Genomic DNA, 19,639 nt, shown 5'->3' with positions numbered 1-19,639 from the left:
GCGTTGAGAGCTGAAAGCCATGAAGTCTTTAGAGATTAGGCCAGCTGATAAAGGTGGTGGCATAGTGGTATTAGGGAAATGTAGTAGTAGGTCTTTCGGTTTTTCCCGGTTAGGGGTCGCCACAGCGGAACTCCGGTCCACTAATGATTGGCAGTAGAGTTTTACGTGCTGTATATACCACAAATGAAATTGATGACAAAACTTATTCATGCATATCTTAGCCTATTGTGAATGGTATTATTGAAAAAGTATAGTTTAATATTTTTGACATGCTTATGATGGGAATGATTGAGAATTTATTTCAGTATTTGGAGGTGAAACAGCCACTTGTTCCCATGATCTATGGTTTGTCCAAAGTTCATAAAAATGTTGAACGTCCACCTATGCCCGCAATAGTATCTGGGAAGGGCTGGGTGACAGAACCACTTTTCATTTATGTGGAAAAGAATTTGCACCCTTTATTGGAAGGGTGTGAAATAGTCCTCAGAGATAATAAATCTTTTACAAAAGTTGTATGTTTTTACTTGTAATTTAGATAATGACTACTGTTCGGTAACAATGGACATTGAGTCCCTTTTTACAGTGATTCCTAATGCCAGGGGGGAGTTAAGAGCATCAGGATTTTTTGAGTGTTAATCACTGTTTTACGAATGAGATCAATTTTTTATGTGCTCTGTTAGAGCTCGTTTGTATATGAGCGAGTTTTTATGTACACAAGGTTGGCATAGCTATGGGCACAGCATGTGCCAATAGCTATGCCAGCCTTGTTTTAGCACAATGGGAGAGGGACACATTGTTGCAAGCTTATGAATTTTGTGGACACATAGCATGGTATACACGTTTTGTGGATGACATTTTTCTTCTGTGGAAGGGATCGATTGAGACTAGAGAGGTTCATCCGAGTATTTACATCACTCCACAGAGTTTTTAAGATTTATGCATAAATATTCCATGGAAGAGAGAGAATTTCTAGATGTGATGGTTAGAAAAATGGAGTTAACTCATTTAAGAACCAGTTTGTTTAGGAAACCAATTCATAGGAAAAATTTACTACACAAAAATAGTATGCATCCTAGACACATTTCGCAAAATGTAATTAAAGGGCATCTGTATAGAGTAATGCAATTGCATAATGATGGACAACTGGAATTAGCGATTGCATCTTTGAAGCAATAACTTTTAGATAGAGGTTATCATGAAAAAGAAATAGCTGTATTATAAATGCATGGCGGGAAAGAGAAGGGAATTGCAGACTCTATTATGCAGAGACAGTAGTTGGAGAAGAATGTATGCTAGAGAAAGTTGGAGGGACCCTTAGGTTCCCTGTAATATATTCCAGTGATGGAAATAGATTTTGTGATGATATAAAAAAATGGAATATCTTGAGTACAGTTGAACTGAAAAATGTTACAGATACTATACCACATTTGTCATTCAAAAATAATAAGGCATTGAAAAGACATATTTGTTATAACTCATCAAATTTGAATGAGAGATTGGGATCAGATAGGATGGGAACTTACAAGTGTAGAAATTCTTCAAGCATATAGATATATTCACACACATGCTAACTGTATACATCCCTACACTAAGTTTAAGATAGAAATAGATTTTTCTGCAGATTGCAGGACTAGTAATATTTTATCTACTGCAAAATCTGCCATGCCTTTTATATAGGTAAAAGTAGCAGGCAACTTAGAGAGAATTCTAGAACACTGTAGAGACATTAGGAATGGTAAGGGCAATAATGCTCTGGCCCTGCATGTTTGGAGCATGGTGGTATACAGCACAGTTTTAGGTTTGTGGTACTAGAGGTTATAGCTGAAGGGATAAGAGGAGGAGACATTAAAAATGGGACAGAATTAGCAGAGCTAAAGAGGTATTCTCTTCTTTAATGCAGATAGAGCCCCTGGTTTGAATGGGGTTCCTTCACTAAAATTTTCCTTAAAGCACATGCCTTGAAACAATTTAGATTGAACATAGCTTTTTTAAACAGATTTTAAATAATATGCATTCATGAAGTTTATCCCCCTCAGGATTTATATATTTTTTTCTCTTTTATATCATTCTGCATTTTTATATCTTTATGATTGATTTTGATTAGGTATATTGTATTGATGAAGTTTGTTTCTTTAAGAAGTATGGGTTAACATAGTCCTAATTGGAGTTTAATTGGTTCTTAACTGCTTGTATCCATTTTACTTGTTTGTGCTTTAGTATTTAAATAGAGTTTGTATTCCACAGAGCGAGTCTGATGAAGCGATTTGAACTATTGCGAAAGTGCTTACTTTTATTCTGAATAAATTTCTTTTTGCCAACTGTTTTGGTCCGGCACATTTTTGCTTTATTATAACTTTGGTAAGATGGCTTTACTGACAGTATATCCTTTGTGTACAATAAATTGGGTATCTCATTACTAAAACATTTAAGAGCCCACTCGGCTAGCTCCATGACAACTTTCAAGTATTTTTATCTAGGCATTCCATGAATGATGTATGTGCCATTCCATGGACAATGTATTTGATGGACGATGTATGTGCTGCTGTAACTTGGACCAATCCTCACCTTTATTGTTCATTAACAAGCTAGATATGGTCTTGAGGGGAAGAGCAACATTTGGTTCAGCCATGCTCAGGAATAGCCTTCCTTAGAGTCCACCTGGGATTTCAGGTAGCTGGGAGTCCTAGTAACTCCCCATTCACCCTCCCCATCCTTTGTCATAGTAGACTCCTGGAAGAATGAGATGTGATGAGAGCCATCACTGTGCCTTAATTTGAGCTCCAGATAATGGCATCTTCTGTCAGGGATGTTATATTTCCTATTTTGTGTCATATAGCCAACAAGATCTGAAGTATGTTAGAGGTTGGTGCATTGTGGGTAGGGATGAGCTCGAGAGCTTTCAGGTTACCAGAAGCTAAATTTAGTAAGGGCCGAGTTGGAGCCAGGGGTCGGATCCAAACCCAGTAGGTGAAGAATGAAAATGGAATACACAGATGGAACGTTGTTAAGTGCATAACTTTTTTTTTTTTTTGTGAATATGCAGGGAGGTCCTTCAGGGTGGAGTCTGGCAGTGGCTTGTATGCCAGGTGTATGTCTCTGCACAGTGGCCTGCCGGAGACGGAATACAGGGATAGGGCCTTGAGGCTGTCTGCATAGGACATGTTACTTATGCCCTGTAGTCTTTCAATAAGGAACCTTTGTGGACATTCTAATTATTGGATATGCCTGGCTAGGTACATACCCAAGAGGGTATTGTTCTCATTGATAGGTCTGATGAACACCAAATACAGTGGAACAATTACTTCCTTGGACCTAGATAACATACCTTTAACAAGTTGCACAGCATAGAATGATTTCTGCACTAGTTTAGACACAAGATGTTGAAAATGTTTGGCATTTAGCTTTAGTCCATTGCTGTGGCCCCAGTTATCGTCTGTGTCAGCCCTTCATGGAGAACATTTGTATTTGAGGGAGATTCTGTGACGGCTCTTAATTTTCATTCTTCTGCAAATTTAGTCAGCCAGAGGCCATTTGCCTTGATTGCAGATAAGTAAATGCCAAAAAGGAGCAGTCCCAGGACCAGCCCTGAGGGATTCCGCTTGTAACTGGCCTCTTTGTAGAGGTGAAGTCCCCATTTCTGACATTCAGGGTCCTGTCTCTGAGCCAGGTGAGCAGTCAGCAGGTGACATAAGGATTTATTCCTAACCTCTTGAGTTTGTCAGCAGTGCCGTTGTGGGATATTGTTTCATATGCCTTGGGTAGGTCAAGGCAGGCAGTGTGAACCATTTTCCCATATCCATTGTTTTGGTGACCTTCTCAAAGACGTCCACTAGGGTGAGTAGGCATGACCTGTCATTGAGAAAACCAAATTGGTTTGGGTCCAGTGTCTGGAGGTTTCCTTTGTCATTATTGATCATTTCCATGGCTTTGCATACGAGACTAATGAGACTTACGGGTCTCTAGTTCCCAGGGTCTGTAGATGGCCCACCTTTGTGAAGAAGGATGTCTGTTGCTTGTTCTCCAGTCGTGAGGCACGAAACCTGTTTGTAGGCTACGGTTAAATAGCAGTTCCAGAGGGCCTGGTAGGTCATGTTTCATGCTTCATGCTATTTGGAACGCATCCTGGGATAGTGTCTGGTCCTATTGATGCAGTGCTCTTGGTCTTAGAGAGAGCATTAAGGACCTGTTCCCTAGTGATAGCAGTGGGGAGTGATAATATGATGGTATTTCCTGAGGGAAGGTTGAGGGGAGAGAGGGGTAAAGTTGGAGCTGACTTTGTCGGTCATTAGGTTTGCTTTATCTTCTGACTCTGTATAGGTGGTTCCGTTAACCATGAGCTGTGCACACAATTAGTTATTGCCTTTGAGGTTGCGGACATAGCTAAAGAATGCTTTGTGGTTGTCCTTGGCCTGGGAGACTAAAGTTACCACAAATTTGGCTTTGGTAGACTATTTGTCCTCTGGGTTTTTTTGTTTAGTTTGAGAATCATTTTATCCTGCTGGGTGCTGCACCTCCTAATTTTTGCTGTGATTTTCTTCCTCCTGTTATACAGCCTGTTGATGATGTGAGTCCATCATGGGGGGGCTTGTTTTTTGAGTTAGTTCTCTACTTCTTCCTGGTGGGTACACCTGCCTCTGTGCAGCTATTGACATGCTTGTATAGGGCTTCTGTAAATAGCTCTGCATAGGCAGCAGTGTTCTCAGGATTTATGGGGGCTTTACATTTTGCCAGGTTATTACTTAATAGTAGGAAGTTAGCTTTGGAGTAGTTCCTGAATATTTCAGGGTTAGCAGGGGTACCAGGTTTTATTTTTACTTCAAAGGGAGACCATTTTCTCGTCTGACCTTACAAGAGAAGACATTACACTAGGGGGGTGTGAAGCACTCTCCCATATTAGTGAGGACCAGATCCAGTATGGTTGCACCCCTGGTTGGTGTATTGGCAGTCAGGTCCAGGGAGTTTGTGTTTACAAAACCCAGGAATCTCTGCCTGCATGTTTGGTGTTGTGTACGATTCCCAGCTGGTAGTTGGGTAATTAAAGTTGCCCATTAGTATGGTATTGGGTTGTATGGTGAGCGTCTCCAGTAAGTTTAAATACATGTAATGGGTTTTGTCGGTCATAGAGGGGGAGACCTATAGCTTGCAAGGAAGTGATATGGGATTTTTTTCTGTGGTGATTTGAATGTGGTGAAGCTGAAGTGCATTGTCCTGTTTGATGAGCCTTGAGGTATATTTATTTTTGACATAAATCGAGACATCTTCATGTTTAGTTCCTGTCTGTGTGTGGAAGGCATTCTAACCTTACACTGCTGGTATGCTGTCTGTGACGCTAAATCATGTCTCAGTGATGACACAGATGTCGGCGTTCTCTAGGGTGAGGAGAGCTTGTAGGAAGTGGATTTTTTTTTTTTTTTTTTTTTTTGTTTAGACTCCTAGGATTGAGCAGTAACACCTTTAGATTTTATTGGTTTTGATTTGCTATGTTAGAAGTACTTTGTTTGGCATTGCCTAAAAAAGACACTATGGGAGAGGACAGTGTTTTTGCTAAAATTTGAAGGCCTAGAGGGGAGAGGTGCAGACCATCCCTGGGAAAGCAGCATGGTCTGTTGACCAACTCCTTCCATGCTGACATGTATTGCACCTACTTAGAATGACACCAGGAACTAAGCCAATTATTAAAGTCTGTCGTCTTCTGCTCAGATTGTGGCATTATCCCTGGAAAAAGTAAAATGCTGCTCAGTGCTAGCTGCTGCTGTTAATGGAAATTGTTAGAACTTCCATTTAATTTTGCTGTTTAGAGCAGTGCTTGTCTTGTCACCCTCTTTACCAGATGTTTACATTGCAGAATATTATACCAAACTCCACTTGGTATCCTTCATGTGAACTGTGGATTGTTTTTTCTTTAGAGTAAAAATTGTCACAGATTTTCCTTAATGAAAGTTTAGTGGCATAACAAGGTGCAAGGTGTGCAATTCTGGTTTCCATCATTTCCCTTCTTTGCTTTTCCTGATTGTTATGGCCTTTTCTACATACTAGATTTTATTGTTAGCTTATTGTTAAGCAGCATGCTTTTACTGTATGGCTGGTACGTTCCTGGGAACAGCTTTAGAATTGTAAGTACACTTTACTGTAGCCAGAGTTGTGTTTTACAGTTGCTTCATGGAGGAAGCATTGCAAGTCATGCTGCTGCTTGTAAAAAGGTGGTAACTATTTGACTGTATTTTTTGCTTCTGACTTTGATGCATTTTTTCTTGATTTTCTAACAGCACATAGATAAGGTGTTCAAGCACAAGGACTTGCAACAGCAACTTGTGGATGCAAAGCTACAGCAGGCGCAGGAAATGCTGAAGGAGGCAGAGGAACGACATCAACGGGAAAAGGATTATGTGAGTATAGAACAAGTCGTCTTGTGTTGAGCACAAATATGGAGGCCAGTTAGTCTTTTAGTCGAGGAACGACATCAACGGGAAAAGGATTATGTGAGTATAGAACAAGTCGTCTTGTGTTGAGCACAAATATGGAAGCCAGTTAGTGTTTTAGTCGAGGAACGACATCGACGGGAAAAGGATTATGCGAGTATAGAACAGCTAGTCGTCTTGTGTTAAGCACAAATATGGAGGCCAGTTAGTGCTTTAGTCTCCTTTCATGTTACATATTGTAAGCATGAGATATTGATTTGTTGAGGGGCACTGGCAGTAAAGCTTTTCTTTATGTAGTCATTATATATCTCAGTTTAGAGGGAGGTGGAGATTAATTAGAATTAATTCCAGAATGGCAGGCAAGAGGATTGTGATAGGATAAAAATTACGGAGATCGTAAGATGTTGCATCAACCTGATGGCACAGAGAGAGTAGGACCTTCTGTCTGATCTGTGTCTTGTAACTGACAGCACTATTGGAGACGAGGTGGAAATCTGTGACATCGGTATACCTGTAACCAAGCAAATTGTGACGCATGTATTGGCATTGTTTGTTGATGGCTGTGTTGAGATGTCATTACTTTGCATGTTTGTCACTCTTTGTACTGTGGTTATCACAATTCTATGATCTTCGTATTGATTACTGCTGCAATAGCGTTAGCTATATGGGTTCTATCCTGCAAGGGATATAACAGCCAGCTAGCTTCCAAACCTTTAGGACAGCTTTCACTCGACCATACTAACAAACAGCTCAACCTGCACTAACTAAAAGACAGGTTTGGCACGAAGCACTTCAGAACTTTACTGCCACCGAAGAGTACTCTCCTTTGAGACTTTTGAGGATTGACAGTCGGCTTGCGATTTAGGATTTTGTTCTCAGATTTTTGATTCAGACTCCGAGGAGAGCTCTGACTGTCTGTGTGGGGGTTTCTTTCTATGAGACTGTTAGAATGTGCCATGTTTATAGTGCTAGAACACTGAGATTTCTCAGCCCCTCAAAAATACTGTTACAGAAGGATTTTCCAGAACCTACAGTCATTTCTCCCTGTCCTGTCTACATTAGAGGCTGTCGTACTATTTACAGTTTTCCTAATTGTTAGCCAGCTGTACCTAAAAAGGCAGATAGGAAATATAAAGATGTCCTTCAAGGATGCATCTGCAGTCATCACATATGGGTTGTCCTGCCTCAGGCAGCCCTTCGGTCGGCCGGATTCCAAAGTCTGGGTCCGGCGTCGGCTGATGTCGCCCTTTCCCCGACGTCAGAGCGCCTGGGGTATAAAAGCATCAGCTGACGCCATCTTCCCCAGGTTTTCTTGCCGCGTGGTGCCCGAAGCAGAAGCAGTTCGCAAGTGCCGATCGGCCAGCTCCTGTAATTCAGCTACCGAAGACTTCAAAAGCTAAGTACCCCGTTGGGGACTCTTTCTTGCCTCAGCCGATGTCAGATAAAGTTACTTGTGGGAAACAAATACCTCATAAGGATTTCCACTCTTACTGCCTCCCCTGCCTAGGCCCAGACCACGACGTCTCGGCCTGTTCAGCCTGTGCTTCCTTCAACCGACAAACTCTTAGACGTCGGGCGGAGTTTGCAGAGGAATTTTTTGGGGCTAGTTTTTCGTACAAGATTCCATCGGAGACTCCGACTTCACATTTAACAAAGAAACGGAAGGTCAAGGACCGACACACGCGGGCCGCGGTTTCGGCTGAAACCACGGCAAGGCCTACCGCGAGTGTCTCGGTCTCGGCTGAAACAGAGTCCTTGGTACTTCCGAACCCAGAAACCGCAACCTCGGCCCTGGAGGCCCCTGCTGAGTCGGTTATTAAATTTCCTTCAGAAACTGGTGTCTTGGAAACTTCCGACACCATTCCTCTAGACAAAACTACACCAGCACGTGGTGCAGCCAGGCCTCCTGCATCCATGTCCATAAAGGCATTCACCAGGGCCAAAGCTGCTAAACACTCTAAAGCTATGCCTCCCAGGGTTATTCCTCAGGGACCCACTACTAGTTCACAGATTCTAACCTTAGCAGAGGACCTTATTTCCTTAATTAGGGGCTCTCAACCCCATCCGGACAGGGGCTCTCAACCTCCTCTAGACAAAAGGCCCAGGGTTGAGCCCTCTGATCCCCACTCCTCAGAGGAGGCCTCTGATGGCTCTGCTCTCTCGGACTACCAGGAGGAGGCTTTTTCGGCCTACGAGGATTCTGATGCAGAGGAATCTATCCCCTCGGCCTCCCCTCCTGAAGAACTATCCTTCGGGGAGACCCTTCACACTATGAGAGAGCATTTCCAATGGCAGGGCCAGGAATTTTCTGATTCCAGGAAAAGATTAAGGACTTTTCTACATTTACCTCAGCATAGACCTTTGGCTATTCCTCCTGTATTAAATGTCATTGATGATGTGTACTCTGAGTCTAGCATAACCCCTGACACTCTTCCTCCGGCCCCTGTCAAACCTGATAGATACTGCAGGGTCCTGGACTCGCATCATTTTCTTTACAAGGCCCACTCTGCTGACCCAGAAACTATTTCCCAGGGCCCTAAAGGGGTTGCAGCTGCCACAACTAAAAATCCACTCCCCTCTGAAAGGGAGTCCAGGGCTTTAGAGAGATGGGGTAAAAAAGTGTATACTTCTGCTACTCTTTCTGAGGACGTTAAATTGTCAATTTCATATGATACAGTACCAAGAGTATTTGTTAGATGAATTGCATAAGAAACTGTCTTCACCTGAACCCCTAGATCGCAAATCACTTCAGTATCTGGTGCATAACTCCCAACAGGTTAGCAACCATTTCTTAGTGTGGTTATGATGCATTGGAAGCTTCGTGTAGGTCAGCTATGACAGGCGCAGTCATACATAGGCATGCTTGGCTGAAGGAACAAACTCTGCCAGACCATGTTAAAGCTAAGCTTCTGGATGCTCCACTGGAAAAGCAAAAGTTATTTGGCTCCACTGCTCAGGAGGTCTTAAAGAAGTTTGAGGAAAAGGCAAAATCTGTACAAACAGTCAAAGATTTTCTACAAGTCCAACCACCAAGATTCAGCAGAAATTGGCCTACCAAAAATTGGTCCTTTCAGGACACAGAAAGATTTCAGAGAGGCAAGAACAGGCGTGGCAGAGGTAGAGGGCAAGCTAGAGGCTCCTACAGAGGACGTCAATGGCAGCCTCCCAACCAGAGAGGTGGTGCAGGACCTACGACTGCTGCACAAGGACAGACTCAATGACTTGGCTTTGACTCCGCCAACCAGGGCTCAATTAGAAGCACCTTTGGGCGGAAAGCTTTCTTTATTCTCAGAAAATTGGCACAGTATTACAAGAGACAAATGGACACTGCAAATAATAGACAAAGAATACAGGTTCCATTTTCACACATTGCCAAAAAGAAAGGGCATGCCAGACCTGCCACCAAATCAAAGGGCAGAGGCTTTGAAACAGATCTCCAACTTAATGCAAATGAAAGCAATAGAAAAGGTTCCTCTCGCAGAACAAGGCCAAGGATTTTATTCCAGACTCTTCCTTGTTCCAAGAAAAGAAAATCAATGGAGGCCTATTCTCGACTTGTCTGCACTGAATACTTCTCATTGTGCCAAAATTCAAAATGCTGACTCTACAGCAACTCCTTCCCATGCAGGGCAAGGTGTCTTGGCTGGTGACTCTAGACCTCAAGGAGGCATACCTGCATGTCCCTATCAGACAAAGTTGCAGAAGACACCTCGGATTTCTTGCAGGTTCAGAGCATTATCAATTCTCAGCATTGCCCTTTGGCTTATCTACTGCGCCCAGAGTATTCACGAAATGCCTGGCATCAGTAATTGCACACTGCAGACTTCAGGGGATTCAAATATACCCATATCTGGATGACTGCGTTATACAAGCGGACAGCCAACAAACTTTGGTAAAGGACTTGAATTATGCCATCCACCTACTGCAGGCCTTGGGATATACAGTCAACATTCACAAATCTAGACTTGTCCCATCCCAAAGAATAACTTTTCTGGGTGCGGATCTAGGCACAACCACCCAAATGGCTTTTCTCACAGAAGAAAAACAAAGACAACTACCGGATTACTTCAAGAATCTGACAAAACAAACTCTGCTAACTGCTAGGAAAATCCTGCAGGCCCTGGGTTACATGGCATCTTGCATTCTTCTGATTCCACAAGCAAGGCTGCATATGAGGAAACTACAATGGTACCAAAGGAGTTTATGGACTCAGCATAGTCACAGCTTAGAAACTTTGATCCCACTCATTCCATGCCTCCAAAAGGAATTTCTGTGGTGGGCTCAAGCAAGCCCGTCAAACAGGGGTCTGCCCATCAGCAAACCAATAGCCAGCCAAACAATTACAACCGACGCTTCAGACCACGGTTGGGGAGCACACATGGAGGGCAGATGTATTCAAGGAATATGGTTACAAAAGGAGCTACACATGCACATAAACCAAAAGGAAATGCTGGCAGTGATACATGCAATCGAGGCCTTCAAACTCTTTCTGCATCAAGGCCACTTGCTAATAAGGACAGACAACACCACAGTTATGTGGTACATAAACAAACAAGGAGGCACCCATTCCTACCCTCTTTGCAGACTGGCAATGAATCTATGGGAACTTTCCTTGAATCTCAATATAGAGCTGCAATCCCAGTTTGTGCCAGGAAAAGACAATATACTGGCGGACAGCTTAAGCAGAAATATCATGGATGCACACGAATGGATGCTGCACCCAGACATCTCCCTACAGATAACACAATCGTGGGGAAGGCCGGACATAGATCTTTTTGCCCCCCCCCCCCCCCCCCAATCATCAGCTGAAGAAATTCTGCTCAAGGACATACCACCCACAAGCATGGAAAGTGGACGCCCTCTCTTTCAGCTGGAGAACTCTAACAGTGTATGCATTTCCACCTCTTCCATTAATGACCAAGGTCTTACTGAAGATCAGGACAGAGCAGCCAAAAGTGATTCTGATAGCTCCGGACTGGCCAAGACAGCACTGGTACCCACTGTTAAAGAGCATGTCATGCACAAAACCATGGCCTCTTCCTCAATGGCCTCTTCTCCTGACACAACACAATTACAAAACTCTGCATTCCAGCCTGAAAACCTTGCAACTAACAGCCTGGAAAATACCTTGACTCCTCCTCAGGATAAGCTATCCAAGAGAGTGAAGGATGATATCATGGAAGCTCGCAGGCCTTCCACAAGAAAGGCATATTCAGCAAAATGGAAAAGATTTCACACTTGGAGCACCACAAAGGGCCTAGATGTGACAGTGATGAACATGGCACATATCCTGGAATACTTGGCAGAAATGCTCCACAATGGCCTGTCTTACTCTTCTATTAAAATTCATGCTTCAGCAATTTCAGCAGAATACAATACTGATCCACCTGTCTTTTCTCATCCTCTCCTAAGACGGTTTCTAAGAGGAATTAAAAACATCAATCCTCCAAGGACACCTCCAGTGCCTACTTGTGACCTTAACTTCGTGCTGGAAAAACTAACCCTGCCTCCCTTTGAACCAGCAGCATCTGCAGAAATACAGTTCCTGTCTTGGAAGACTGCTTTCCTTCTGGCCATAACCTCAGCAAGAAGAGTATCTGAGTTACAGGCCCTCATGGCAGTACAGCCATTTCTTATTTTTCATCAGGACAGAGTCTCATTGAGAACCAATCCTTCATTTATGCCAAAGGTGGTATCCAGGGTCTCATTAAACCAAGCTATTCACCTGCCTACCTTCTTTCCAAATCACAAAACAAAGGGGAGAAACTTCTGCACACCCTGGACATACACAGACAGTTGCGCTACTACTTGGACAGAACTAAAAGCTACAGAAAATCTGACCAGCTGTTGGTAGCATATGCTGCTGGTGCACAAGAAAAAGCAATTTCCAGACAATTTCAAAATGGATAGGGAATTGCATTCATTTTTGTTATTCCTTTCATGGAAAAGCTGTGCCAGCTAACATTAGACCTCATTCCACCAGAGCCACAGCCACCTCCACAGCCTTCATAAGAGGGGTGGCAACCAAGGACATTTTAGAAGCTGCTACATGGAGCTCCGTGCTTATATTTTCCAAGCATTACAATTTACCTTTATATTCCAGATCCAGAGCAGGCTTTGCTACGGCAGTCCTGCAGGGCATTTTAGCTACACCATCCTTTACATAGATCCTCCACCCCCAGATTGGCTATGGTGTTCTACCCATATGTGATGACTGCAGATGCATCCTTGAAGGACATAGTACAGATGTCCTTCATGGATGCATCTGCAGTCATAACAAGTGGGTTGTCCTGTCGTCAGGCAGCCCTGCAGTCGGCCGGATTCCAAAGTCCGGGTCCGGCTTCGGCTGATGTCGCACTCCACCCGACGTCATCTCTGTTGGTCTTCGGGTATAAAAGCATCAGCCGACGCCATTTTCCTCAGTCTTTCTTGCCGCGTGGCCAAGCAGAAGCTGTTCGCAAGTGCCGGTCGGTCGGATCCAGAGATTACTTCTACCGAATACTACTTGAAGACTTCTAAAGCTAAGTACCCGTTGGGACTCTTTCTTGCCTCAGCCGATGTCAGAAAAAGTTAACAATTGTTTAACCTGTGGGAAACAAATACCTCATAAAGATTTCCACTCTTACTGTCTGCCTTGTTTAGGCCCAGCCCACGACGTAGCAGCCTGTTCGGCCTGTGCCTCTTTCAACCGACGAACGCTTAGGCGCCGGTCGGAGTTTGCAGAACAGTTTTCGGTTCTCATTTTGCGTACATTATGCCGCCGGATCCTCCGACTACCCCCAAAACGCAAAGATAAAGACCGACACTCGCGGTCCGCGGTTTCGCCGAAACCACGGTAAAGCAAACATGAGTGTCTCGGTTTCGCAGAAACCGAAAACTGCTCAAAGTACAGCTGAACCTATTCTTACAACTGAGGCCCCCGCTACAACTCTTGAATCGACCTCAGAAATTTTACCCACTACGGTGGTTGACTTATCAGACACCATCCCCTTGGATGTCTCTACCCCAGCACGTGGTGCTGCTAGGCCTCCAGCTGCCATGTCCATTAAGGCCTTCGCCAGGGCTAAAGCAGCCAAGACTTCTAAAACAGTGCCTGTTAAACCCCCCACATCCAGGCCCTCTCCTAGTTCACAAATGCTTTCTTTGGCAGAAGATTTAATTTCTTTAATTAGAGGATCTCAATCTCACCCAGACAGGGCCTCTCAGCCCCCAGAGAAGAGACCTAGGGCAGAGCCCCCTGAGCCAGTGTCTTCTGATGATTCTGCTGATGAATCAGACATAACTGACCAGCCTGAGGCTCCCTTCTCCAATTTTGAAGATTCTGATGCTGAAGAATCCATTCCAGCTGCTTCCCCACCAGAAGAATTCTCTTTGGGGAAACCTTGCATGCCATGCGAGAACAGTTCCAATGGCAGCAACAGGATTTTCAGACTCCAGAAAAGACTTAGGACCTTTCTGCACCTCCCACAGCACAGGCCCTTAGCTATACCTCCTGTTCTCTCTGTGGTGGATGATGCTTTCAATGATGTTTGCTCGCTCCAGATTCCTTACCCCCAGCCCCTGCCAAACCAGACAGATTTTACAGGGTGCCAGATACTCATCACCACCTTTACAAGGCCCCACTTGCAGACCCAGAGACTATACCCCAGGGTCCCAAGGCTGTAGCGACCACAGCTAAAACCCTATTCCTTCTGAAAGGGAAGTAAGGTCACTAGACAGAAGGGGTCAAAAGGCCTACACTTCAGCTACTCTCTCAGCTAGAGCTTTAAACTGTCAGTTTCACATGATACAATACCAAGAGTTTATGCTTGATCAGTTAACTAAAGAACTAACCACTGATGAATCTCTTGATAAGAAATATGTATTAGAGATGGTAAATAACATACAACAGGTTAGCAACCATTCCTTAAAATGTGGCTATGATGCACTGGAGGCTTCATTTAGATCAGCCATGACAGGCACAGTGATAAGAAGGCATGCATGGCTAAAGGAACAAGCTTTACCGGATCATGTTAAAGCTAAGTTGCTAGATGCTGCTATGGACAAGACAAGTTTGTTTGGTACACCTGCCCAGCAGGTTATGAAGAAAATGGAAGAAAAGGCAAAATCTGTTCAAACTGTTAAAGATTTCTTGCAGGTTCAACCCCAAGGTTTAGCAGGAACTGGCCTGCCAAAAATTGGTCCTTTCCTGACTCCACAAAATTTCAAAGGGGCAGGAATAGACGCTCCAGAGGCAGAAACCAATCCAGAGGGGGTGCCTACAGAGGACGACAGTGGCAAGGTAACAACAGAGGCACAGACACAGCCACTGCCACTACATCAGCACAACCACAGTGACTTAATCCTAAATCCGCCTACCAGGGAACAAATAGCAGCTCCTCTAGGCGGAAAGTTAACCTTATTTTCAAAGAACTGGCACTACATAACAAAAGACAAGTGGATTTTACAAACCATAGATCAAGGTTACCGGTTTCACTTCCACACTTTACCAGTCAAAAGAGGAATGCCAAATCTACCTCCAAATCAAAAACAGAGGCTCACGCCAGATAATGGAGTTAGCAAACATGAGAGCTGTGGAAAGCGTGCCAACAGCAGAACAAGGAAAGGGTTCTACTCCAGACTATTCCTAGTTCCAAGAAAGGAAAAAGTTGGAGACCAATTCTCGACCTGTCCACCTTAAATACATACATCATTGTCCCAAAATTCAAAATGCTGACCCTACAGCAACTTCTTCCCATGCTGGGCAAGGAGTCTTGGCTGGTAACTCTAGATCTCAAGGAGGCATACCTGCACGTCCCCATTCGACCAATCTGCAGAAGATACCTCAGATTTCTTGCAGGATCAGAGCACTATCAATTTTCAGCATTGCCCTTTGGCTTATCTACTGCGCCCAGAGTATTCACAAAATGCCTGGCATCAGTAATCGCCCATTGCAGACTACAGGGAATTCAAATTTACCCATACCTGGACGACTGCCTGCTACAAGGGGACAACAAAAGCAAGCTGACAACAGATTTACAAAGGGTCATTTACTTGCTACAAGGACTGGGATACACAGTCAATTTACAAAAGTCAAGACTAATACCATCCCAAACAAGGACATTCTTGGGCGAATTGGACACAGTACAACAAATGGCATTCCTGACTACAGAAAAACAAAAGAACTTCCTCTTTACTTCTTGGCACTAACAAAACTGAACAAGTTAACAGCAAGAAAAGTTCTGCAGGCCTTGGGCTTCATGGCATCATGCATAATCTTGGTCCCATTTGCCAGACTACATATGAGGAAACTACAGTGGTACCTAAAGAATTTATGGTCCCAACACAGACACAGTCTAGAAACAGAAATCCCACTAATTCCATGCTTAAAACAGGAGTTCCTATGGTGGGCTCAGGCATGCCAGTCAAACCCAGGCCTACCCTTCGCAGATGTCAACCAAGCCAGACCATCACAACAGACGCTTCAGACCTAGGATGGGGGCCACATGCTGGACAAATGCGTGCAAGGATTGTGGACACAGGATCAACTTCACCTGCACATCAATCTAAAAGAAATGCTGGCAGTAAAACTGGCAATCCAAAGTTCAAACCATTTCTCAAAGAGGGCCAGTTGATGATAAGGACAGACAACACCACAGTCATGTGGTACATCAACAAACAGGGAGGCACTCATTCATACCCCTATGCAGAATGACCTTGGAGCTGTGGACCCTGGCACTCAGCTACAACATTCAGTTACAGGCAATATTTGTACCGGAAAGACAATACTCTAGCAGACATATTAAGCAGAACCACCCGGATGCCCACGAATGGAAGCTGCACCTGGACATCTTCAAGACCATCTCGAAGAAATGGGGAATGCCACAGATAGACCTATTCGCATCACCTCTCAATCACCAGCTCAAAAAATTCTGCACAAGGACATTCCACCCACTAGCATGGAAAGTGGACTCACTCTCCTTCAACTGGAAAGGCCTAACAGCATATGCATTCCCACCTCTTCCTTTGATACACAAGGTACTACTAAAAATCAAGGAAGAACGTCCAAGGATAATCCTGATAGCTCCAAACTGGCCAAGACAACACTGGTACCCACTACTGAAGAGCATGTCTCGAACAATATGTGGCCAATACCCCTGATGCCTTTGATGTTAACTCAGAACAACTACAGCATCATACATCCAAACCTAAAACGCTGCAACTGACTGCATGGAACATCACATAGCAGCAGCTAATCCAGAACTTTCCCAAAGAGTTAAAGACATTATTCTTGAAACGCAGACCTTCAGCAAGAAGGAACTATGCTGGAAAATGGAAAAGGTTTGTCATTTGGATGCGGAAAGAGGAAAAGATGTGTCAAACATAGATATGCCTAACATTCTGGAGTATCTGGCGAACTTCTTCATTCAGGCCTGTCCTACTCCTCCATCAAGATACATGCATCAGCTATTTCAGCAGAATACAGCTTTGATCCACCTGTTTTTTCGCACCCTTTGCTCAGGCAGTTCCTCAGAGGAATCAAGAATGTAAAACCTCCAAGGAAACCACCATTACCAGCTTGGGATCTAAACTTTGTGCTAGAAAAGTTGACACTTTCACCTTGAACCAGCAGCAACAGCAGACCTACAACACCTGTCATGGAAAACTGCTTTCCTACTGGCAATTACTTCAGCAAGGAGGGTTTCAGAACTACAGGCCTTAATGGCAGTGCAACCCTTCCTAATCTTCCACCAAGATAGAGTGTCCATGAGGACTAATCCTACATTTATGCCCAAGGTGGTATCCAGAGTGTCTTTAAACCAGGCAATCCACCTACCTACCTTCTTCCCAACCCACAAAACAGAGGGGAAAGAATACTGCATACCTTGGATGTACATAGACAGCTACGCTACTACTTGGCCAGAACAAAAAATAGCAGAAAGACTGACCAACTTTTTGTAGCCTATGCAACAGGAAGGGAAGGAAAAGCAACAGACAATCTCCAAATGGATAGGAAATTGCATACGATACTGTTACTCCTTCCATGGAAAACTAATTCCACAGAACATAAGACCTCATTCTACAAGGGCAACAGCCACTACCACAGCCTTCTTACGAGGAGTGGCAACCAAAGACATTATTGAGGCGGCTACTTGGACCTCCGTGCATACATTTGCCAAGCATTATAATTTGCCTCTATATTCCAGATCCCGAGCAGGGTTTGCCACTGCTGTACTGCAAGGGATCCTAAACACACCATAATCTACCTTTATCCTCCTCCCTAGTTGGCTATGGTATTCTACCCACTTGTTATGACTGCAGATGCATCCATGAAGGACATAGTACAGTTTTGTACCTACCATAAATGTAGATGTCGAACTGGATAGCATCTGCAGTCAGGATTACCTCCTCCCCTCTGTGGTACTCCTAGGGTGTTTACCCTCCTAATAGCTAGCTGTTGGGAGTCTTTATGGTGTATTTGTTTGTATATATGTACATATATGCTTATTGCTGTGTTTACCTCTATCTATTTGGAAACATTGGCATCTATCCAAATTTTTAGCCTGCAAGAGGGCTTCTGGCATCTGGGGCAAGAAACACTGAGGAAAATGGCGTCGGCTGATGCTTTTATACCCGAAGACCAACAGAGATGACGTCGGGTGGAGTGCGACATCAGCCAAGCCGGACCGACTTTGGAATCCGGCCGACTGCAGGGCTGCCTGACGACAGGACAACCCACTTGTTATGACTGCAGATGCTATCCAGTTCGGACATCTACATTTATGGTAGGTACAAAACTGTACTTTTTGTACCTACCATAAATGTAGATGTCCGATAGGTATGCATCTGCAGTCAGGTTTACCCTCCCTCCTTCCCCTCTGTGGTATTTATTGGGTACTTTTCCCTCTCATAGCTAGCTGGGGTTATCTATTATGGTGTATTTGTTTTATTTATATATATGTATATACATGCATATCTATTTCTGTGCATATTTGGAATTTATTGTTTTTCTCCAAATTTAGCCTTCTTTTGAGGGCACCTGGCATCTGGGGCAAGAAAAACTGAGGAAGATGGCGTTGGCTGACACTTTTATACTCCAGGCACTCTGACGATGGGGAAAGGGCGACATCAGCCGATGCCGGACCCAGACTTTGGAATCCGGCTGACCGAAGGGCTGCCTGAGGCAGGACAACCCATATGTGATGACTGCAGATGCATACCTATCGGACACCTACATTTATGGTAGGTACAAAACTGTACTTTATATGGTCTTTTGAATTTTTATACACTATTCCCAAACCTGACTCGGCAGCTATAGCCTTAGTTGACTCCACTGCTTCTAAGTACTTAATTACATTCCTACTCTTTCTAAAAAGGATGGGAATAATTATTGATGTGTATGGGAAAAGTGTATACTTACGCAACTTTGATTTTCAAATTTTTAAATTGTCAGGCTCGTGTTAGTTTGATCTGTTGTTGTCAATTTTCATTCATTCCTCAGTAGATGTGTTCAGATCCGATACTCTGATCAGATTCAGCCATGATCAGATTTGGCCGTTAGACTAGCTCGTGGCCTCCAGGAAACTCTTGAGCTCTTTTTCTACCCATAATGCACTATCCCTGAAGTCCCTCAAGTCTTGTTTGCTACTTTCACGTCTAGATGTGGTCGACTGTAGATATCGGGCTAATTTATTAAGGTAAGTGAATTTTCTTAAAAGCTTTTTCTTCAAATGCTAGTTTTTGGTAAATTTCTTTCTGTTAGAGATAGTTTAATCAATTTCTTTATTCACTTTTATTCTCTTTTATACACTTGCCAGTGTATTCTACGCTGTCATTGTTGGTAGGCCTTTCCTACCCCGTTTATCTTTCCGCTGCAAGGATTTTATACCCCTCTAGTTTCTTCATTGTTACTTAACCTTTTTTCTCTTCTTGATAAAGATCAAATCTTTTTTTTTCTTCCTGTTACTGTTTGGTTGTAAGATTTTCACTGTTTTTTTCCATTTATTGCTGTTGGTTATAAGATTTTCACTGTTTTTTCTTCCTGTTATTGTTACTGGTTATACGATTTTCAGTTTTTTCTTCCAATTACTGCTATTGGTTTTAAAATTTTCACTGGTTTCCTTCCAGTTACTGGTGTTGGTTGTAAGATTTTCACTTGTTTTCCTTCCTGTTATTGTTGGTTGTAAGATTTTCACTGATGTTCTTCGTCTTCCCTTGCTGCAGTCCTGACTATTGGGTAT

General features: G+C 43.5%; 1 protein-coding gene across 1 annotated transcript in view; it reads left to right on the top strand.

Annotated features, from left to right (window-relative positions):
* The window catches only part of TXLNA (taxilin alpha), a 1,198,503-nt gene that overhangs the window by 776,263 nt on the left and 402,601 nt on the right, over positions 1-19,639 (top strand). Inside the window, exon 7 of the mRNA XM_044082609.1 lies at positions 6,267-6,386. Coding sequence (XP_043938544.1) covers positions 6,267-6,386 — 120 coding nt within the window. The remainder of the gene's footprint in view (positions 1-6,266; positions 6,387-19,639) is intronic.

Source organism: Protopterus annectens, chromosome 1.part1, assembly GCF_019279795.1.
Source record: "Protopterus annectens isolate FY-2018-M chromosome 1.part1, PAN1.0, whole genome shotgun sequence".
Taxonomy (NCBI): domain Eukaryota; kingdom Metazoa; phylum Chordata; order Ceratodontiformes; family Protopteridae; genus Protopterus; species Protopterus annectens.
Note: the sequence above shows the minus strand (reverse complement) of the source record. Positions and strands in the feature narration are given on the sequence as shown.